Source organism: Eurosta solidaginis, chromosome 2, assembly GCF_040869045.1.
Source record: "Eurosta solidaginis isolate ZX-2024a chromosome 2, ASM4086904v1, whole genome shotgun sequence".
Classification (NCBI taxonomy): Eukaryota; Metazoa; Arthropoda; class Insecta; order Diptera; family Tephritidae; genus Eurosta; species Eurosta solidaginis.
This window is the reverse complement of record NC_090320.1, coordinates 23,836,688-23,861,489: the sequence shown is the minus strand read 5'-3', so window position 1 is coordinate 23,861,489 and position 24,802 is coordinate 23,836,688. Positions and strand designations below refer to the sequence as shown.

At 34.8% G+C, this 24,802-nt stretch overlaps 1 protein-coding gene across 5 annotated transcripts in view; it reads left to right on the top strand.

The window, feature by feature from the left end:
* Positions 1-21,174, top strand: part of numb (NUMB endocytic adaptor protein) — a 153,033-nt gene extending 131,859 nt beyond the window's left edge. Inside the window, exons 2-4 of one of the 5 annotated variants that reach the window (XM_067764652.1) lie at positions 9,781-10,161; positions 10,452-10,700; positions 13,202-21,174. In XM_067764652.1, the coding sequence (XP_067620753.1) occupies positions 10,081-10,161; positions 10,452-10,700; positions 13,202-14,695 (1,824 nt within the window). In that variant the 5' untranslated portion in view covers positions 9,781-10,080 and the 3' untranslated portion in view covers positions 14,696-21,174. Of the gene's footprint in view, positions 1-9,490; positions 10,162-10,451; positions 10,701-13,201 lie in introns of all 5 variants that reach the window. The other 4 variants (XM_067764651.1, XM_067764649.1, XM_067764650.1 and 1 more) reach the window with 4 other exon arrangements.
* Positions 21,175-24,802: the final 3,628 nt, after the last annotated feature.

Here is a 24,802-nt window from a genome sequence, read left to right as displayed (position 1 = left end):
AGGCCGAGCTTCTCTTCCAATTTGCGTCGTGCTCCTTTTAATTTTATCTAGGAATTGGCGGGAGGGACCTACTTGTATAATGGCGACTCCGAATGGCATCTGCAAGGCAGCTGAGTTTTCAGTGAGAAGCTTTTAATAGCAGAAATGCACTCGGAGTGCTTGTCAGATCACTGCCGAGAGCCGACCCGCTTAGAACGACTTTTTTTCTAATTGAAACAACTTTTTTCTAAAGTTTTGATGTTGCTTTTTACAGACATGAACCCATAATCTTCTGTGTGGTAGGTAGAATACACCTCCCAGGGGCTTAAAATGTGATCTCGGTAAGCATTATGAGGAAATACGGCACCTGAGAACATAGCCGTAAGAGGCAAAAAGCACAATCAGGTCCTCAGTGATATCCCCAAACAAGCGTCGGACCTCTATGCCGGGAATTGCTCGGAGAATCCAGTTCTTAAAGAAAAATACCCAGAACTAGCAGAGGAGGAACGCACTCTCCCTTGGGAAACGCGCGTCACTCTAGCTCAACTTCGATCTGGATACTGTAACAGGTTAAACTCTTACCTATCCAAAATCAACCACGACATACAAAAGGTATGTCCTGCTTGCACTGCGTCCTCAAATGACATCAACCATCTCTTCAATTGCTATGTGGAACCAACGCCTCTAACACCCCTCTCACCATTATGGTCCACCCCTGTTGAAATTGCAAGTTTCCTTGGACTTCCGTTAGAGGATATTGATGACAATTTGTGATCTGGCGCCTATTGAATGAGGCGGAGCACCGTTGCAACAACAACAACAAAAAACATACCACGACAGCCGTCAATGGTAATAATTATTGCTGCTATTTATTTAATCGCCAATGTATTTTATTTGGTAACGGGTTTTGTAAACAGAATAAGGGTCTAATTCCCAAAAAAAAACTACATACTGCAGCGAACAAAAAAATTTCAATTGCCATTTTAATCAAGTTTCGTCAATTATTTTTAAATTTGTTTTCACTATCGGAATTTTAATAAAAAAAACTAATATGATACTATATGGTACTATGCAAATCAATCTCATTCTGGAGTTCTTTGAATTTTTCGGAGTAAGCAGTTTTTTAGCACAATTAAATGTCTCTAAAATTTCGCATTATTCTTTGAGTTTTTTCCAAATGGTGTTTTAGATTTTCCTCCATACAAAGTGCCAACAATTTTTTTTATATCAAAGAAAAACTGAAATACCCTTGGAAAAAAGTATTGTCAAATTTGAGAGACCTATAAATTGCACTTTGTTAGGCTAAATTTGATTGGGCTACGAGAAATTCAAATAAAAACTTCAAAATGTTCTAAAATTTTTTTTAAAGATTCGAATTTTAAAAACAACGTTGTATATTGGAACGATTTTTCGTCATCAAATTTTGACAGGGATGACGAAAAATCGTTTCAATATACATCATTTATCTACCGTCCGAAAATCAACAAAACAAAATAAGTTTTTAAAAAACATTTTCGAGATTGGTTAAGTGATTTCGAATAATTTCAAAAACAAAAATATAGAATTGAATCCAAGGGATCTGAAAAAATTGTTTCAAATTATCGAATTTTTTCAAAAATATTTTCGAGATTGATTTTCATAATTTCATTTACAAAATTCATAAAAGTGAGTTCTAATATTTTCAAAAACAAAAATATCGAATTAAATTCACGGGACTTGAAAAAAGTTTTTAAAATTTTCAATTTTTTTTAAAAACATTTTCGAGATTGGTTTTCATAGTTTCATTTACAAAATTCATAAAAGTGATTTCTAATATTTTTAAAAAGAAAAATATTTTTGGGTTTTGTTAATAGCCTTATAAGTGTATTTAACTTTCTGGTTAATTATTGAGCTCAAGGCCGCAAGAATAAAAAAACGCCATGTATTTGGTGATGTTATCATTTATATAATTGGTCGATATTTCGGTTTCAATCTGAAACCATCATCAGGAACAAATGAATGTACTTGATCGACTGTACATTCATTCGATCAAGTACATTCATTTGTTCCTGATATCGGCCAATTATATAAATGATAATAACAAAATACATGGTGTTTTATTTATCCTTGCGGCCTTGAACTCAATAATTAACCAGAAAGTTAAAAACAAAAATATATAATTAAATTCACGGGATTTGAAAAACGTTGCCAATGTTTTTTTTCTCTTCGCTGCTGTACCTAGTCACATGAAACTTTGTTAGCTTTTTCGTTTCACATCTCGACTTTTGTAAAGCTGTTTTTTTTTATGAACTATTTTCTATTGCGTTTCTGTTACGGTTCACTAACATCAGTCATAGTTCTTGTTTAGTTATTAAATAATTTTCACTCAGAAATATACAAAATTCGTGTACTATTTACTTCAATCTCTTTGTACTTCCGTTCATATCGTTGCACTCAATCGCTCAAAAGGCTGGTATCTATGATTGATGGCAAGGTAACTTTTTTACTTTGAGTGCTTGGCACTCAAGCTTTTTATTGTTCTGTGACTTTTGGAATATCGCGATAACGGTTAATGGCTTTATAACAGTAATGACGTTTTAAGTAATAAAATAAAATACTTTGTAACTACATATATCTATAATCTGTATATGGTTATTTTTATAAATGACTTGGTTACCAATCGCAATTGTCAATTGCCCGTCAATATGTGACAAGCAACGGTAAATCTGATACACACGATTTTGTATACAGAGACTGTTATTGAAATCGAAATCAAAAACGTGTCACACTTTGTGCCTAGACATTGAATGTTTTTTTCTTTGTTATAGCCTTTGTTTTTGTAATGAATCACCACATTAATGTGAATACTAAGAAAAGCACGATCGATTTTTTGGCCACATTAAGAAGAGTGCCAATCAGCGAATAGTGAGAGGTCTTGGATGTTTCGTCGGCAACCACAATATTCCGTCAAACACTTGTGGCATGACTTAAGCTATGGACAGTTTTTCTTTCGTTTTATTCAGTGCTTGCAATTCTCAACCGGCTTATGAAAAATTTTGATAATACAGCTTTGTTTTATTATTCCCACCAAAATTGGCTACTGGTTCCATAGCTTAGAGCAACAATTCCTACTAATTGTCCACTAAACTTCCAAAGCTTATATACATGAGAAATATTATATCGGTGGACTCTTTGCTTTTTCTCATACTTTGAGGGACTAACTGGGGTAAGTTCGTCATGGCGCTGAGCAACAAGCTAGGTAGATTTTCCATACAAGAAATTTTACTTAAATAGGTATGATACTTCTACAACAACATATTGCTTAGTTTCAGCAAAAATGTCTAAACATCCTGCTGGAACACAAATACATTGACAATTATAATTAGGTATCTCAGCCTATTTAACCTGAGCTATTCCAATGCAACAACCATAAAAACATAGTACACGTAGTTTCACAGAAACTTTGAAGCTGCTTGTGAAATAACCAGATGAATCTTCGAGCTCTCTCGGAGCATATTAATATATAGAGCAACAAGATAGCCGATGTGTTGGCTTGGCGTGGAATGGCTCTGATGGCCTGATCATACATACAACCTTTCTTGAAATGATTTGAAGATTCAACTGCCCGATTGTGACTTAACTTTTTGAGATGATTTGGGAATTGCTTTTGTGATTATAAGTATTGTTTTTGGAAATACTTTACGCTACCAGTTACAGACCGCATATACCAAATGCAGTTTAGGTTGTATTCTGGATACAGATCGAATAGTTTTTGGCCATATCACGATGATAGCCAAGTGATTTGGAATCTTAGAAATATTTGATATTTTAAATATAAGCCTAGGTTTCATTTGGGACCTTTACTTATAAATCACTTCGAGATTTCACCATTTCGGTAGAATTTGTTTTCGAGTTCACTTTAGGTGTATTTAAGGATTTGTTTTTAGGATCTTAATGAGATTACTTGAGTGTCATTTTCAGTATTCTTTTTTCCAGTGCGAGGTTGAGAATATATGGAGCAAATAGAGTTCCTTTGGGGCGACTTGAGCTTCTTAGGGACAACTTTAGGTTTTATTTCGAGATCTTTTTGCGATCATTGCAAGACTGTTTTCTAAATTATAATGGGCCTGTTCTGTAATCACTTTGTGTCATTTCGCAATTATTTGCTGGGCCATTGCTGGTTTTTTTTTGGTATCATTAAGGGCCCATTTCGGTTTTTTTCGATATTTGCAACATGACTTCGGAATCAATTTAGTCTATTTCGATACCATTGCGGGATCTCTTCCTGACCAGTTCCGTAAGGTTTTCGGACTCATTCTGGTGTAACTATGCCGGTAAGACCATTCTATAGTTTGAGATAAAATATATTGTTTTCGAGATCAATCAGCGTTCAGAGTGATACACTTTCGCGCCTATACAGCGCCCTGTATTTTTTGTTAGGCACTACTTGTAAAAGTTTTAAACATTTTTACTTCCTTTATGTTAGGTCGGTTGAATGTTTGTCCGCTTTTCATACAAGCCTTGCAATCGATTTTTAAGTAACTTCGTATTGAGCTACAAACGTGAAACTTTACACATAGGTTAGAACACCGTGACAATGCAACAAATGAAAAAAATCCGTTAGGTGGCGCACAGATCGAAATAATTAAATAAGAATTTGAAAATTTTCAAACCAGCTTTTAAGTAACTTCTCGATGAGCAAAACATGAAACCTCAGAGACAGATTAAGACACCGTGACAAAAGAACAAAAGGAGAAAAAAATTCTTATTTTGTTTTATTGATTTTCCTACAGGGTGGATAAATGATGTATATTGGAACGATTTTCCGTTATTCCTTGTCAAATTTAGTTTCGAGACAAACCGCTTTCGGCGCTGTGCCATCATCAGTCTCGATTTTCGTTTTCGAAATTTGACAAGGGATGACGGAAAGTCGTTCCAATATACATGAGAAAAAAATCCGTTAGGTGGCGCACAGATCAATAAAATTAGATAATAATTTGGATATTTGAAACCGGGATTTAAGTAACTTCTCAAATAGGTAGAGGCTAAAAATATAGAGCTTAATTCAGAGGTCGATTACAGCCCACAATACAAAAGGTTTCGATAGGGGACGCACGGACTGAGATATTTAGAAAAATCAAACGGAACGGAGGGAATTTTGGGATTGCTTTTATGTAAGTTCTCATTGAGCCATGATTAAATCACAAGAGGTTTGCTCGACAGACAAATTTTTTTACAATTGCAGCCATTTTGTTCCCAAATCGAATTGACATCCGTTAACTGTGTTGTTTCTTTGCGATTTTTCGAAAAATATTAGTAGTAGAAATAGGAAGCAATCAGTTTACAAATACCCGATAAGTACTGAATTGCCCGATAAGTACTTAACCAAGCCATGATCTAATAGTGCGGCTGAACATAGGTATTATGAAAAGTACGGACACCAAGAAATCGTGCACTTTCGTAAATCTATGAACATACGAAACCTAAACCACTTCAAAATTCATCGTTCAATGTCAAAAACTCGACTAGTAAATCGAGTCACGTAAAAATGGCATTAGTAAATAGTGAAGATGCCATAACGAAATGTACTCATTGATTTCGTATGTTCGGAACATTCGTCTCCATTTAAGAATTTGGGGAATCGGTTTATATTTGGAATATTATGTATATTCGGACCTCGTGAGGTAGTATCAAACGAACGTGTTCCGAATATTCTAAATTAACGGTTTATCCGGAACACTTCCATGAATACTTAACGTAAAGGAGCTTTCCCAAATTTCAGAATAAAAAGGTGAATACTCCCTGTGTAGCAGGACCGCATAAAAGCTGAACTCTTCTGTCAAAGTCAAAACCGGAATATAAAGTTCTAAGACAATAAGCCATTTTTTTTATTTTTTTTTGTTTTTTTTTGTCAGACCATGTCGGCTGCCTTTTCAGTATCGCCCTATCTCAAAATATTTTTCATAAACTTTACATTTCATGATTTGTCACAAAAACGTCCTATATTAGAATTAGATTGAAGAACGCCTCAGAATGCTTTTCATTAACTCCCTCTTATGTCAAAATGCATTGAACTTATGTTCATATAGGGAGTTTTTGAAACAAATTTTGATATAGTGTATTTTTGAATAAAATTCTAAACCAACATAGCTCTTTATCAATTCACGAAATATTTAGTAGAAAATTAATTATTTCCTCCAAAACGTGTTGGCATTTACAAATTTATTATCACTACTAATATACTACTAAATGTACTTTTCTACTACAATTTTCGCTAAAGGAATTGAATTATTACCCGTTTTCCTTACTTTGTAAAAGCAACCCGTCCAAATTTTTCAATTTGGGAGTGTCAAAGCTCTGCCGTCATTGAAGAACAAACCTCAAGTAATTGAATCATGTCATTGAGCTACAAGCGTAAAACTGAACAGATAGGTTAATACACCGAGAAAATGTAAGAAAAGGAGAAAATAAAATAAAATAAAACAAGTAAGGAAGCTTAAGTTCGGGTGTAACCGTACATATACTCAGTTGAGAGCTATGGTGACAACATAAGGGAAAATAACCATGTAGGAAAATGAACCGAGGGTAACCCTGGAATGTGTTTGTATGACAAGTGTATCAAATGAAAGGTATTAAAGAGTATTTTAAGAGGGAGTGGGCCATAGTTCTATAGGTGGACGCCATTTAGGGATATCGCCATAAAGGTGGATCAGGGTTGACTCTAGAATTTGTTTGTACGATATGGGTATCAAATGAAAGGTGTTAATGAGTATTTTAAAAGGGAGTGATCCTTATTTCCATAGCTGGGCGCCGTTTCGTGATATTGTCATAAAGGGGACGGGGACCAGGGGTGACTCTAGAATGCGTTTGAACAATATGGGTGTCAAACGAAAGGTATTAATGAGTATTTTAAGAGGGCGTGGGCCCTAGTTCTATATGTGGACGCCTTTTCGAGATATCGCCATAACGGTGGACCAGGGGTGACTCTAGAATTTGTTTGTACTATATGGGTATCAAATGAAATGTGTTAATGAGTATTTTAAAAGGGAGTGGGCCTTAGTTCTATAGGTGGACGCCTTTTCGGAATATCGTTATAAAAGTGGACCAGGCTTGACTCTAGAATGCGTTTGTACAATATGGGTATCAAACGAAAGGTGTTAATAAGTGTTTTAAAAGGGAGTCGGCTATAGTTCTATGGGTGGACGCCTTTTCGGGATATCGCCATAAACGTGGACCAGGGGTGACTCTAGAATGCGTTTGTACAATATGGGTGTCAAATGAAAGGTGTTAATGAGTATTTTAAAAGGGCGTGGGCCTTAGTTCTATAGGTGGACGCCTTTTCGAGATATCGCCATAAAGGTGGACCAGGGGTGACTCTAGAATTTGTTTGTACGATATGGGTATCAAATGAAAGGTGTTAATGAGTATTTTAAAAGGGCGTGGGCCTTAGTTCTATAGGTGGATGCCTTTTCGAGATATCGCCATAAAGGTGGGCCAGGGGTGACTCTATAATTTTTTTGTACGATATGGGTATCAAATGAAAGGTGTTAATGAGGGTTTAAAAGGGAGTGGCTCTTAGTTGTATATGTGAAGGCGTTTTCGAGATATCGACCAAAATGTGGACCAGGGTGATCCAGAACTTCATCTGTCGGGTACCGCTAATTTATTTATATATGTAATACCACGAACAGTATTCTTTCCAAGATTCCAAGGGCTTTTGATTTCGCCCTGCAAAACTTTTTCATTTTCTTCTACTTAATATGGTAGGTGTCACACCCATTTTACCAAGTTTTTTTCTAAAGTTATATTTTGCGTCAATAGGCCAATACAATTACCATGTTTCATCCTTTTTTTCGTATTTGGTATATAATTATGGCATTTTTTTCATTTTTCGTAATATTCGATATGGAAAAAGTGGGCGTGGTCATAGTCGGATTTCGGCCATTTTTTACACCAATACAAAGTGAGTTCAGATAAATACGTGAACTGAGTTTAGTAAAGATATATCGATTTTTGCTCAAGTTATCGTGTTAAAGGCCGAGCGGAAGGACAGACGGTCGACTGTGCATAAAAACTGGGCGCGGCTTCAACCGATTTCGCCCTTTTTCACAGAAAACAGTTATCGTCCTAGAATCTAAGCCTCTACCAAATTTCACAAGGATTGGTAAATTTTTGTTCGACTTATGGCATTAAAAGTATCCTAGACAAATTAAATGAAAAAGGGCGGAGCCACGCCCATTTTGAAATTTTCTTTTATTTTTGTATTTTGTTGCACCATATCATTACTGGAGTTGAATGTTGGCATAATTTACTTATATACTGTAAAGATATTAACTTTTCTTTTAAAATGTGAATTAAAAAAAAATTTTTTTTAAAAAGTGGGCGTGGTCGTTCTCCGATTTTGCTAATTTTTAGTAAGAAGACATATAGTAATAAGAGTAACGTTCCTGCCAAATTTCATCATGATATCTTCAACGACTGCCAAATTACAGCTTGCAAAACTTCTAAATTACCTTCTTTTAAAGGTGGGCGGTGCCACGCCCATTGTCCAAAATTTTACTAGTTTTCTATTCTGCGTCATAAGTTCAACTCAACTACCAAGTTTCATCGCTTAATCCGTATTTGGTAATGAATTATCGCACTTTTTCGATTTTTCGAAATTTTCGATATCGAAAAAGTGGGCGTAGTTATTGTCCGATATCGTTCATTTTAAATAGCGACCTGAGATGAGTGCCCAGGAACCTACATACCAAATTTCATCAAGATACCTCAAAATTTACTCAAGTTATCGTGTTAACGGACAGACGGACGGACGGACGGACATGGCTCAATCGAATTTTTTTTCGATACTGATGATTTTGATATATGGAAGTCTATATCTATCTCGATTCCTTTATACCTGTACAACCAACCGTTATCCAATCAAAGTTAATATACTCTGTGAGCTCTGCTCAACTGAGTATAAAAATTTTAAGAACTTCCTTTATATATGTAAATGGGCAACAATTAGCGAAAAATTTCTCCTTATATAAAGACATATTCTTGCTAAACTATGATTTTTAAACTTTGACATAGAAATTGCAAAAATATTTATGAGAAGAAAAATATAAAGGTGGAGCGCAATTGATTGACTAATAATATTTCCTTTCCTACCAACTTTCCAATCCAAGTAATGTACGCTCCACTTTTATATTTTTACTTCTCATAAATATTTTTTCAATTTCTATGTAAAGTTTAAAAATCATAGTTTAGCAAGAATATGTCTTTATGTAAGGAGACATTTTTGTCCATTTATATAAAGGAAGTGCTTAACATTTTTTTATTTTATTATTTTTTAAATTTATTTATCAAAAAACTTGACTTGAGATCTTTATTAAATCTATACAAGGAAGTTCAACGTCTACTCCTAAATTATGTTTATATTTCTCCTTTTTTTTTGTCCCAAAAAGCTTAACTCGGCCTTGCTATAGTGTCTCCTGTGTCAACGAAGTGCAAAAATTTTAAATTATTTAATTAGCTCAATGTCTAGAAGTCCATTATTTCTACTAATTTCAGCCTTCACAATCAACCCACATACATATCGACAATATAGCGAAGACTCATCCAACCCATTGCAATAAATGCTTGAACGATGTTAATTGCATTAATTTAGTACGGATATTCAATTAATAATAGTTTCATAAAACCATAAGTGGCAGCTATTTAATTGCAATAAAGAATAAGAAGAAGAATAAGTAACACAAACAAACACACATACACACATCAATATATGTATTTATAAAACAACAATAAATAGGTTTAATCAAATTGTGATATTGGAAGGTGTGAGATCAACATAAAAAATCATAAAAGCGCGAACAAAAACAAAAACTCGTCTAAACAAAGAAATTTTCAAATTTTAACGGTCAATCTCAAGCAACCACCCCTCTAAACGTACGCAATCTCATCTCAACTCATAAACGCTTAATAAACAAACAATACTCAGCCAAACCAACAAAAACAGCCAGTCGAACAAGTGAGCAGAACCAACGTGCGGAAGCAAAGGAACTAATAGGGGAGAAGTGAAGGCAGGAAGCGCGGAAGTAAAGAAACGTTAGTTGCTGCGCACAATTTCATTTCGATATGGGAAATTCATCGTCACACACACATGAACCATTGGAACGCGGCTTCACACGGGGAAAATTTGGTGATGTTAAAAATGGGGTAGGTTTTTATTTTAAAATAGTACATAATAAATATATTTATAAAATAATTTAAGTAACAAAACCTGAAAAATAAAAGCAACGTTAACAATGAACAAACTCTGCGCGCTGCGCATGCGCAATGCATTGCAACGGCGCTTTGAGCAAACTCAAACTCAACGGTAAACAAGCACTTGTTTCACACGATCAACATAATTTGTTTTTGTTTTAAAATTTCTAATTGAATATGCATGAATTGAATTATTGTTTTTTGTTTCTCTTTTATCGTTCTTTTCTCTTTTTTCCTTTTAGAAATCCGCATCATTTCGTTTTAGCAAAAAATCTCCAAAGAAAATGGATCGTTTACGTCGATCCTTTCGCGATTCGTTTCGTCGTCGGAAGGACCGTGTACCAGAATCATCGAAACCTCATCAATGGCAGTCTGATGAAGAGGCGGTACGTTCAGCGACCTGTTCATTCGCGGTTAAATATTTAGGTTGCGTCGAAGTATTCGAATCGCGCGGTATGCAAGTTTGCGAGGAGGCTCTAAAAGTATTGCGAGTGAGTAACAAATTTAGATGAAGTATTTATGTACATATGTTTGTATGGAGCAAGGCTATGAGCACATTTGTTAGCTGTATTAATAAACTGAGGCTAAATAAGGACAGTTTTTTCGTTGGACATATGTAGGCTGCAAAACTTCTATCGTCTGCGATTGATTCAAACATGTAGGGCTAAACTCCCATCGCTGAGGAATACGCGCAAACTATAGTTGATAGAGCCTGCACGTTCAATGCAAGAAACCTGTCTTATACGATTTTGTAGTACATTTCTCTGAAACCTGTAAAGTACCGTATCTACCTCCCCCTAATTTAAGGCATCAGAGTTTGATAGGGTGTGCAGAACCCCTGTTATACATACTTTGAAATATATTCAGTTTGGGGCGAGCACTTGTAGTTCTGAGGTATTTGCTGTGTGCAAGGGATAATAGATCTAAGCAATTTCATTAGAATATTTCATAAACCTTTTGCGAATCACATCCAAATTCAAATTCTAATGAAGTAAGCGAAAGCAAAATCTTCATAGGTTCAGTCATTTAAACGCAAGGTGTAATGCACCTGATGGCTTGTCTGCAGTGCAGAGCTCCCGACTGAATTCAAAAACTTTCAAATCCGGAAGCAAAGGTTAACTTGTTACAGCACTGGCCGGCGACCAGTCTTGACCCGATTTGAGTAACGTAGGTGGGCATTTCAAAGGTACTGACAATAATCTCTCTATGGAAGCAGGATTTAACACAGTTTTACCTGAAGCGCTACTCCGTCTGACTATAAAAATGCGCGCAAATCAACCCTTACACCAAGGCCCACCATCGAGCTGCTTCCAGTGACGTTTTACAAACGATGTAATAGCTGCGATTGAAAAGAGCATAGTGTAGAGAGCGCGAGCTACCTCATTGGGAAAAAACGTACTAGATCATAAGGGGTGTTGCCCCTCTCAAAAAATGATCACTGGCTTCAATCTAACTGCGCAGCTAAAGCCAGTTGGTCACTGAAACATAAATCTGAGATATGCAGGACAACTTGCCTCTAATCAATGATAGAAAGTGTTGAGTACTTCCTTTATAAATGTCCTACTCTGGCCAATAAATTTTTGAAAAGTTTGAAAAAGTATCTTCTTAATCAAATCATAGCAAGGCTAGGCTCTGCTGGTTGAATTGGCCGGCCAATAAAGACTTCACAATGCTAAATGTCTTATCAGTCGGCCAGGAAGCACACCCAACCCAAATCTTAATGCTTAGTTGTATCTACCTGGGCTTTTTAAGATGCAGGAAATCGAAAGGACAGTTGAGCAAGCTGCACGTAGATCATATTCTTGTGCCATAGTGTCAGATAAGTTTTATATGTTTTTAAATCATATTTGGTTCGCATAATAGCTTGGTACGTGGTAACAACATCGGAAAGGGTTACCAAACCAATGCTCCAAAAACTGCATCGATAGGTTTTAACCGTTTCTCCTTCGTATACCCCTTCTAGATTACGATCCAAATAGGACCTTTCTTAAGAGCTGTCAGTATTTTCCGTAACCTCAACAAGTCTACCAGAAATTGAGGGAATCAAAGAGTAGATGATCTTTCTTATGTTAGCTGAATATGAAAAAAACCCAGCTTTCTTGAAGACATTGTTTGGGAAATTTTTGAAGCCTGTATACAATTGGAAAGTAGCTTTCAATCTAGCTGTGCCACGATGTGTTTTTTCATAGGGCTATAGTTAGAACACTATTATATGTACGGCGTCCACAGCATAGCAGTAGGGTTTTGAATTCTGAAACTGCCTCTGTACGAGAGCTCTGTAAAACTGCAATATCTATTTTCATCCGTCATAGCTCCTTCGATATAGTCGATATCGATAGTGATACTGTGTCCCCTTACTTAGCTACGATAGTAGAGACAGAAGATAATCTCGAAACTAGAACGAAAATTTGCCCTGAAGGTGGCTCAACGCCGGAGCCGCATTGTCGCTAACCAAATTTGACAAGGTATGGTGAAAAATGGCTTCAATATACATCTATAGGGCGGTTACTATCAAAAATAGAACTAAAACTGGTACTGAAGATGGTACACCCCAAAAACCGGTTCATATCCAAACCAAATTAAAAGCGTGGGTATTTTATACCTACTAATATTGACCCATTAGACTTACAATCATACATCCAATCCCTTTGGCAAGTCTTCACTTCTCATTTCCCTATTTCCAATTATTCTGCTTAAATATGCGAGTGTATTTTCGGAGACCAAGAACCGGCCCAATAGTATAAATATGTTTATCGGCCTCGATACCAAAAACTGTTTCCAATTTAATATATTTTTATTGGTCAAATTATAAATCATTGTTTAACTACTTTGAAAATGGGCGTATATGTGACGGCATATCGCTCGACATTAGATTCTTTTTAGTTCATTAAACTTCGCAACAGCTGACAAATGTGGGCGTATACCAGCTCTATTCATTCTTATCAGTTAATTAAATTGCACTGACTAATCACTAACTTTTTCCTTTTTGCAGAACTCGCGCCGTCGACCCATACGCGGTGTGCTGCACGTTAGCGGTGATGGCTTGCGCGTCGTGGACGATGAAACAAAGGGCCTCATTGTCGATCAAACAATCGAGAAAGTGAGTTTCTGTGCACCAGATCGTAATCACGAACGTGGATTCAGCTATATTTGTCGCGATGGTACTACACGACGTTGGATGTGTCATGGATTTTTGGCATGCAAAGAATTGGGTGAACGACTGTCACATGCTGTGGGCTGCGCTTTTGCTGTGTGCTTGGAACGTAAGCAGCGACGTGATAAGGAATGTGGTGTCACTATGACATTTGATGTCAAAAATTCAACATTCACACGTACTGGTTCATTTCGACAACAAACAATGACCGAACGTTTAGCACAACAAGGTGAGACACCATCAGCTGCTGTGCCGCCACAACCTAAACCGTTCAATCCGTTCGCCATTGAACGACCACATGCTACACCTTCAATGTTAGAACGTCAGGGTTCATTCCGCGCATTCAGCACCATTGGTAGTCAGTCACCGTTCAAGCGACAAATGTCATTACGTATCAACGATCTTCCGTCCAATACCGAAAGACAGAAGGCATTTTTAGCAGCTGGTGGCGGTGCACTTGCTGCTGCGTTAGCCACACCAAATCGTAGCGTATCACCCATACCCGAGGTCTCGCCAGCTAAACTTGGTTTAGCAGATATGGATAATGGTTTGGGTACCATCGATACAGTTAGCCAGTTGTGTCAGGAGCTTAGTCAAGGTTTATCTTTACTCAGTCAAACGGATGCTATGATTGCAGCTGGTGATGATCTAAATTTCAATAATAATATGAGCATTAATCAGAATATTATTGCTGCGGAAAAAACACAACAGCAACAACAACAACGTAGAGGAATCTCAACGCCTACTGGCTTGCCAACTACGAATAGTAGTAGTAGTATTGCCGCTATCACCAGCAAAATCTACGAATACACTGAGGGTGCAATGAGCAGTGGTTCAATAGTTGGCGCAAATAGTTCACCCACAGCATATGTAGCGCCGCGCATCTCATCCGTATCGCCAGTATCCAACAACACCAACTCGCCTACAACACCAACTTTGAAGCAGCCCGCTGCGCCAGCGCTAACAACGGTGGTACGTCCTGTGGAAGTCGTCGCTCCACTACCTAATGCAGATCAATGGCTGGGTGAGGTGGTGAAAAAGACATCGCCTGCTGTCATTAAACGTAGACCGCATATGCTTAGCTCAAAGGGACGCACGCAATCAATGAGCGCTGCGCCAGCTGATCCTTTTGATGCTGAATGGGTTGCGGGTGTAACAAAACCACTCTCGCCCGATTTACCAGTGGCGGCGACGGTGATAACGACAGTCACAACACCGATAGGACGTGCAGTAACACCCACAGTAAATAATACGGTTGCACCATTACACAGTACCAATCCATTCATATCACCGCCGAAGGTACAGGCGCAAACATTCCAGGTGCAACTGTAGACGTGGAAGGAGGGAGTAAGAATAAAAGAGAGTTCTATGGAATGCGCGAAAGATATCAGCAAGAGCAATTTTGTGGTATGAGTGCCGTAGACGAATTATGTTTAAGAAAGAGATGCATTATCAGCAGTTTTGTGTGCGGCCAACAGATGAGAGATAGCGTGCCCAACGTTGCTGTTATCTAGCAGCTGATCCGCATTTGCATTTTTTCTTTACTCAAAAGCTGGTAACATAAGTTTGGCCTCACCCCAGATCAAGCTCTTAAAAGCCGCTTAAGAATATTTATGTGTTATGTACTTTCGCATTCATATCCAAATGCCTTAAGGTATGCAATGTTTTTAAATTATTTTAAGAAGAATTTTGTTAAAGACGAGGGGGGCGCCATGCCCCATTAGGCCGGAACATACCAGAACACAAAAAAAAACAGTGTTTAGATATATGCATATTTCTAAGTTTAAGTTAAGTATTTAGGTCTCAAGGAAAGCCAATGTTGCATAACGATGGCTGAACAGAAGAAAAATCTAACTCTTAGACGATTCCGAAAAGCCATTGCTTAGCTTTTTGTCTCAACGAATTCTGAGATATGGTGTTCTAATTAAGGGTTCTGGTGTTTGAATGTACTAAACCGGGTACGGAAACAGGCTGTTCTCTAGCCGTTTCCTCGCATAAGGTGTTTTTCCATCGAGCTTCCGGTATAAAAACTGCCGAAGAGATTTTAAGTTTATCAAGTCTGCCTCTATTAGCTTCACCAAAGATTTGTAGCGAATCTTGGGAAAAGCACACATGAAGGATAACTAAAATATTTTCTTGAGACCTAGAGAACAAGCTTAAGTGTAGCCAGAACTATTTTTCATTGACTGAGTGAAGCATCGCACTATGTCACCAGAACGTTCAAAACTACCCTATTAGTACCCTACATGAAACTAGTTTTAAAAAACCAGTCCTCAAAACTTTATCGGCGTAAAGTAATTCTCAAAATTTAGCCGAAATATAACACATTTTGATGTAATATGTTTTCGTAGGATACAGCCTTCTTAAGACGAGTTATAAGATGGGAGTTTTTTTTGTGAGGTAGATAGCACGTTCTTAAAACACATTCTGAAAAGCACATTTTCAGACTGGAGGCCGAGATATTGTGATCCTTCTATCAGTCGACGATATATAAGTATAAGTTCAGTTAAGGATGAGGGTATTCAAATTTTGAAGAAAAATTGATCTATTACAATATTTTGGCTGATATATGTATGCATACACTATATAGATTTCTTCAAGTAGTATTAAAACGATAAATTTTAGTATACTATACTAAATGTAAAATATTTTCTTTTAGTTAAAGCATTAATTGTTTAAAACATACTGCAGCATTCTTGAAATTTCAGTACTAGTACCCAAGTGTGGTCTAAAAAAGTTTAACGGCGCTTTTTGTTTTTCTGATTTTAAACTTTTAGTATAGCGCACTTCTAGTAGTAATTAAAGTCGTATTTCACTAAATCCCGTTGTACTAAAAAGTTTATATTGATTTTTATATAAATCGAATGCCGAACTTTTTTTTTTTTTTTTTTTTTTGAATGCCGAACTTTATGAAGAATATTACATTTGTACGATACTAACGTACATACGTTCAATTTTGAAAGAAGCTCTGAGGAAGCAAAAGTTCTAAAACTGTCCTTTTGTACTAAAATTATTTAAACATAATTTTGTTGTAAGATTTGATTTTATAGCAAGTTAATTGCGTGTATATCCTAATTTTTGAAGTTCCGTTTTTGTACTAAAATATAGTATTGTACTAAATTTGTTTTAACAACATTTGACTGTCAGATTTATAATGCCGCGTGTTAATTACGTACGCATTTCCAGTTACCAAAGCGTGTTAGTACTAAATTAGTATTGTACTAAATTTTTTCTAAAATTAAACTATAGTATTTATACTTCATACCGAACAGACCTGTAAAGTACTGATTACATACTTACACTAGTACCAAATAAGTACAAGTACTCAAGTACTTCAAATCTAAGTACAAAGTATAAGTACTACAGTACTTGTACTTCGAATCCGAAAGTACAAGTAGATATACTTACGAAATACTTGCAAGTACACGAGTACTTTTTCTGATAAAATATGTAAGTTTGATGCATAAATGGAAAATCAAAATATGAGTGAAATTCATATTAGAATGCAACAAGAAGTAAAACAACATATTAAATAAGTATAAATTGTACAACAGCTAACAATATTAAAGTAGTTTTGTATTTGCCTTCATTAGTACTAGCTTTTCAAACGAAAAGCCCGTAATTGATTGCTTTCTATGACTATAAACTATGTCTGCTAAGGAAAATAAACGCTCTACTGGGTCGGAGGAAGCTGAGGACGTATTCATTTTGAGTGATAGGTCCTTCATAAGAGGATAACTCAGAAGCATATTGAAATCTGCTGATGTATCATTAAAACACCGCAAAACTCTTCTTCAGCCATTTTGTCAAAGTTAGGTGATCTAAGGGTGCTGGTTGATCTGCTTCAAAACCGTTCCATACTTATTAAAGTACTTCGAAAGTACTTACAAGTACTTTACTTGTACTTCAACAATTCTCGATACTTATACTTGTACTAATTTTTCAAAGTACTGAGGTACTGATACTTGTACTTGTACTGGTACATTTTCTTTACAGGTCTGCTACCGAATAATGTTGAACGTCGTTTAGAACTGATTATAATAATTTAGTAAGACATTTTTTCGATTTGAGAATTTGATTTACTTGTACTTCAACAATACCTCGATACTTGTACTAATTTTTCAAAGTACTGAGGTGCTGATACTTGTACTTGTACTGGTACATTTTCTTTACAGGTCTGCTACCGAATAATGTTGAACGTCGTTTAGAACTGATTATAATAATTTAGTAAGACATTTTTTTTTTCGATTTGAGAATTTGATTTATACCGACTTTGTACTAAACTAGTTATTTATAAGGTTTCAATTATCGAAGCTATAATATAGCGAGGCTAAAAATTTGTATTTTTTTACTACTTTTTTATGATTAAAACAACATCATTCCTGTATACTAAAAAAGTTAGCTTGCTATTGATTTCTGCAACTAGCAACATGTTTTGGATTACCGAGTTTTCAATATTATTAATATCAGGATTGTTTGAAAGCAATAAATATTTCCACAATGGATTCAAGAGATATTTACTGCTCAAAGAAGAGTTAGAAAAAAATCAATTTGAGTTCAAGAATTTTAGTACCTTAGTATGTTTTATTGGTTTCAATTAGTACTTTTATATACACTCAACTTCAAAAATTCTGAGTACTAAACTATTGTTTACAAGGCTATGGGCACATTCCACTTAGACGTTCTTATTTACGCTCACCAGTTTTTTAATATCTTAGTACTTACAATCTAGTTTCAAAATTTAAAAAAATTTGGCGAAGTAGTGCCTAATAATTATTTCCAAAAGTTCTAGTTATCTTACTTCTGTTAAGAAATTAACCATTTCGCTGCTACTGTACTTAATACTTAAAATACTACAATACAATAACAATTTATTATTTAGAAACTATACTTAAAAAGATTGTGTACTACATTTTTCAAACACTGTTCTTAATTTTTTTTCTGACGTATTTTTTTTTTTTTAATTTCACTTTTTGTTTTAGTCAGATTGATTTAATTGTACTGAGTTAAGTTTAGTCGGTCTACTTACTATTTTAAAAATTATTTAATCATTGAAGTCCTTTTAACAACAATTTTAACTATTTAGGACCTACTTGTACTGCTGTACTTAGTGTATAAAATTGTACTTCTGCGATTAAATCTACTTGACATAGTACAAAATACTATGCTAAACAATGAATATTTTGTCTAAGAACTAATTATAATTTTATTAAGTAACAAGTGCATATTATTTTAAATGACTCCTCGAAATTAAGCTCAATTGATCTTAATATTGTACTAAATTTTGAATAAAATGAAAGAACTAATTTAATAAGCTTTTCAAACTGTTAGTAACATTGCCACTTTTAGTACTAAAATTACGCTAGTGAAATCATTTTAATGTATGCATGTAAGTAAGTACTACTCACTTAGCTATACTTTAAATTTGAGAAAATTCTTCGATCTCCAAAAAGTTATAGAAAATTATTTAGTACCAGAGTTGGACAAAATTTATTCGAATCAATAATAAAAGATAAATAATTTTTTTTTTGGTTATTTACGAATGCAGATATATTTGTTTATTTAAAGAAATTTCATTTGAGTGACGAATAAATTATCTTTTTGTTTTTCGAGTAATAAATATATACAAAAAAACACTGATTTTCTTTCAGTTAACACACAAAATAATTGTTTACCCTCATATTCAAATAAGTTAACTATGAGTTTTTGGAAAAAAAAAGATTTCAATCGAAAAACATTTTTTTTTTTCTACTATAAATTATCCATCTAAAAGTTATTCAGAGATAATTTATTCACGAATAAATTAGCTTTGAATAATTTTCTTAAAAAATATTTATATTCATTCGAATAAATATCTAAATACAAAGTTTTAGGAATAATGCCCAGCTCTGTTCAGTACTAAATTTGTTCTAACAAGATTTTATTACCAAACTTATTTTTAACGCATGCTATTTGAATTCGAGTAAATTCTCCGATTTTTAAAAAGTTCTAAAAATTTATTTTGTACTAAATTTGTTCTAAATTTATTGTATTGTCAAATTGAGTCTTAGCGTATGCTACTAACGAAAATATTCGAGGTGTGGTACAAATACTAAAAAGGTTCTAATAATTTAAATTGTACTAAATTAGTTCAAACAATATTTTATAGAAAAATCTGTTATTCCGCATGGTTTGCGTAAATACATAGGTATGTCGAGTGTGAAATATCGACTTTTATGAAACTTTCAATTTTTTAAGAAAAATTTTAAATAATAACGACCAACCCTAATTTAACCCAAACCCTCATCCAGAGTGCGCTCTTAGGCATACAAACTTATATTTGAATTGCTGTGAATACTGATATAGAGTGAAAGAGTAGGATATATGTAGTAATGTTAAAGCATTAACAAAAGCTAGTTTATTAATGTTAAATGTACTTAAATAGTTTATACTTAATTGAATTATCCACAACTTAACTGAAGAGCAGCTAAGACAGAATTACTTAAAGTAAACTGTAAAAAAGATAGCTTACAAAAAAAATGTATAAATAAATATGTAGTATGCAAAATTAGGCAGAAAAGATTTGCTAAAGAGCATGCCATGCAAGTGATAACTGAGCAAGAAAGCGAGAAAGCTAGTGCACGCATAAAACGAGAGAGAGAGAGCACGCATAGAGTGAGAAAGAAGCATGTTAATAGAGTAAGATGGCAAAATAAAGACGTTAGTTTATATATATTAAAAATATATATTTATCTAAAAAATAACAACAAATTTAATTACCTTATGTAATTGAAAAAAAAAAAAATAACTAAACTAAAATAAAAAACAAATATATTGCACATACATACATAAGCAATAAAAAACCCATTACAACACACTGTTAATTAAATTATTAATTTTAATTGTACTTAAATGGCTTATGGCATGTAACAACAAAATACATAAGAAATTGAAAAAATATTTTAAAAATATAAAATTAAATGCATACAAAATAAAAATTAAATGTACAACAAATAAGCTTGCTTAATTATGCATAGAGGCTGCCAAATATGCCGACAGTGGGGCAAAAGGCAGCAAATTTTTGATTTAATACCCGCTAGGAAATGTAAGAAATGTAGACATTTTTATTTAAATTTAAATTTGAACTCTTTTTTTTACTTTTTTCATTCTATTTATTTTTATTTTCTTTTATTTACTTGTATCGCTTTTCTTTACTATATACGCTCTAGTTACCACTTTACTTTAAAAACAAAAAATTTATAAAAACTATAAATATAAATAAATTTTTAAAACAAACAAAAATAATAATTTGTACAAATTGTATTATACTATCTTTAAATAAAATAAAATCTAATTTTACGCTACTTCATATCTATTATACTGTTATCTTATTTAGTTGTATACATAAATAAGTACGCATGTAATACATAAAAAAAAATTTTATGAAAAAAAATTTTATGTTTGTTTATGATTGTTTTGCCAATTTGTTTATACAACTAAATTATGAATAAAACTATTTACTTAAAATGTATACAAAAAGAATATACTATTTACTTTAATTGTATTTGAGAAATACCTTAAATATAATTGTGCTTATAACAGCTGTAGTTATATACATACATATATGAGCTTCATTGTTATTCAATTGAAATACTAAATGTCTCCAACACCACAAAACTAGCAAACGCAGCAAAATTTTATCTTTAAAATGCACCTATTTTTTAAAAAGTAAATATGTATGTGACATAAACTATACAAAATTCAAAGTACATAACAAACTACAAAGGGAATTACTATGTATAAATAAAGCTAGTAAAATTTAAAATAAAAAATTTCAAATGCATTATTTTGGTGAGGGAAATTGTTGGAAAATATCCTAAGTCCGCTTTGGATTTGTAAAAAAATGTGAATGAGAATTTGTGTTTTTAGCTCCTTAGCGCCGTTTTCCCCCATCTCTGAATAAGTTAGAATTTGAGTCTAGGTTAGCAATCCTTCAGATATTTTCTTTTGAGTTTTGAGAATTTGTGTTGTTAGCTCCTTAGAACTGGTTTCCTCATCTCCAACAATTTAACTCTAGGTTAGCAATCCTTCAGACATCTTCTTTTGACTTTTGAGAATTTATGTGTTTCAGCTCCTTAGGGCCGTTTTCACCATCTCTGATTAAGTTAGAATTTGACTCTAGGTTAGCAATCCTTCAGACAGCTTCTTTTGACTTTTGAGAATTTTTGTTTTTAGCTCCTTAGAGCTGTTTTCCTCATCTCCCACAATTTAACTCTAGGTTAGCAATCCTTCAGATAACATCTTTAGACTTTTGAGAATTTGTGTTTTTAGCTCCTTGGAGCCGTTTTCCCCATCTCTGAATATGTTAGAATTTGACTCTAGGTTAGCAATCCTTTAGATAGCTTCTTTTGGCTTTTGAAAATTAATGTTTTTAGTTCCTTAGGGCCCTTTTCCCCATCTCTAAATAAATTAGAATTTAACTCTAGGTTAGCAATCCTTCAGATATTTTTTTTTTACTTTTGAGAATTTGGGGCTTTAGCTCCTTATGGCCGTTTCCCCCATCTCTGAATAAGTTAGAATTTAACTCTAGGTTAGCAATCCTTCAGATAGCTTCCTTTGACTTTTGAGAATTTGTGTTTTTAGTTCCTTAGAGCCGTTTTCCCCATTTCTTATTAAGTTAGAATTTGACTCTAGGTTAGCAATCCTTCAGAGAGCTTCTTTTGACTTTTGAGAATTTGTGTTTTTAGCTCCTTAGGACCGTTTTCCCCATTTCTGATTAAGTTAAAATTTAACTCCAGGTTAGCAATCCTTCAGATAAGTTCTTTTCACTTTTGAGAATTTGCGATTTAAGCTCCTTAGGGCCGTTTTCGTTGTCCTAAATAAGTTAGAGTTTTACTCTAGGTTAGCAATCCTTCAGATAGCTTCTTCGGACTTTTGAGAATTTGTGTTTTTAGTTCCTTATTAAGTTAGAATTGGACTCTAGGTGAGAAATCCTTCAGATAGCTTCTTTTGAGAATTTGTGTTTTTAGTTCCTTAGAGCCATTTTCGTCATTTTTGATTAAGTTAGAATTTGACTCTAGGTTAGCAATCCTTTAGATAGCTTCTTTTGACATTTTGGTTTTCACCAACACAGAGTGTGAAACACCTAGTTAAATCGATGATTGTGAATATTTTCAAGCCATATCGCGAATGTCTATTGTGAATACGTCAAAAACAGCAAAACAGCTGATATTTGTCTATGCTTGCTTCTTGCACTTAACTGACAGTCGTTGTTTCAGTTAGCAAGGAGAAAACTAGAAATTCGATAACCTTTAAAGAAGCGTCTGAGGGCCAATTTCACTATCTCTAGTTGAATTAGAGTTTAACTATAGAATAGCAATCTTCAGATAACCACATTTGATATTTTTGTTTTCATCAACATGGGGTGACCAACTCCCACTTAAATCGATAATTAAGAAAAACGGTGCTTAGTGGGATTTCTGTCCTTCGAAAATTTCAAAATTACGACTAAGGGTCATTTGCACTATATTTTATTCGCTTATCTATAAGTTATCAAAACTCTCATTCTGTCAATACAAACTGAAGCATCAACTGTCAGTCAAGCAAATGCAAGCCAAAAGTTTAGAGAAAAGTCAGCTGTTTTGCTGGGTTTGGCGTATTCACAATAGATTTTCGCGATTTGTTCAACAAAATACTCACCTAGGTTTAGTCACCCTGTATTGGTGACAACGAACTTGTTAGATGAAGCCATCTGAAGACCTGCTATCTTTCATTTAAATTTTAAATAAAATTCTAACAACTTGTAAAAATGGCTATGAAAGAAGTTGATGACGCAGTCGCAATTTCATTTCTTTATCGTTAATTTGCTGTTGCAAAGTCGCTGGTTCATTGACCCATAATTTTAGAGATAGTTGTTCCTGTGATAAGAGCTGTGATTAGGTTTGTGATTGCAACCGGTGGTTAGTGTAATTTCCAACGAGAAGCCATTGCTGTCGCAATCAGGAAATTCGAGGCTCTCTTCGAATCCTTTTTCTGCGAATCACTGTGACAAAATTAACAACATTTATCCCCTCTACAACATTTAAGTACGCAACAGTTATTCTTTTTCAAGTATTAGATAGGTTAGGCTGAACTGAGCTGTCCTACCGAATATACCGAATGTGTCAATAGCGACCGCCAGCAGGGAGGATAAAGGACGTCTAGTATTCTAACCAAGACGACATATTTTTTGTACATAAATCCTGGTATTTGATGGCATTACGGTGAGGCTGCCACGTTATGTGTTATGTCACATGATGCCAAAATTAGGGCCCTCTTTTTTCTCGGTCGATGACCACCACCGCTGGGTCTTCAGTGTAGATCTTTCTTTACCAATCGGCGCGTGCTGAGTCTAGAAAAATTGTGAGCTATGATTCCTGAGTCAGCGCCACATCAAACGAACCCTACTCAATCAAAGATTATAGCTTCACAGAAGCCTGAAGAAGTTTACTGTGCTTCAGGTTTATATGAAAGACTCGCAGCATGATTGAGCTTCATCTGCACCACTGCGTATACGTCTTCATATCTCGTGGCTAATTTCAGGATATCGAGGTTCTTTTCCATCTGCCATGCTTCTAGCGTTTAATAGTTGTTGGTTCTGAGGTGTAGATAAACTCAGCACTAGGATATTTTCTCAAGCTCTAACTAGAGGATTTAGTGCCGACTCCCTTGCTTGGACCGAGATACTGGAAGTAACTTATAAACGCGTCTCGGTATTTTCGGGAGTTATGTCGCAGCAACATGCTCAGTGTGTCTTGCGACTTTACCACACATGTGATCCATACATTATAATTGGGACTAGCACACTATAAATAAAAAATAAAATAAATGTAAGTTGCGATAACCTCCGAAGGGATCTAAGGCCGAGCTTCTCTTCCAATATGCGTCGTGCTCCTCTTGATTTTCCTTACAAATTGGCCGGCCGGGACTCCGAACGGCATCTGCAAGGCAGATGAGTTTCCACTGAGAGCTTTTCATGGCAGAAATACACCCGGAGCGCTTGCCAAACACTGCCGACGGGCGACCCCGCTTAGAAAAATTTTTTTCAATTGAAAAATTTCTAAAATTTTGATGTTGCTTTGCCCGGGGTGTGAACCCAGGGCATACGGTGTGGTAGGCGGAGCAAGCTACCATCACACCACGGTGGCCGCTAGCACACTATGCAGCACTTTAAACCGTGCACTTGTGTCTTGCGTTTTGTGGTCTGGAAGAACGACCTTAAGCATTTCACGTTATTACTACACATTTTAAACTTGAGCTTATTGCCCAATCCCTCTGAAATGTCTACTCATTCGTCATTTCGGGAAAATCAGAGTAGATGCGTTATCGCCATTTTCAAAACCGATTCTCCCTTTTATTTCCCTTAAGCTTATCAACAACTTAGTCTCTTAGCAAACTACTATTAAATCAGGAATATCGTGA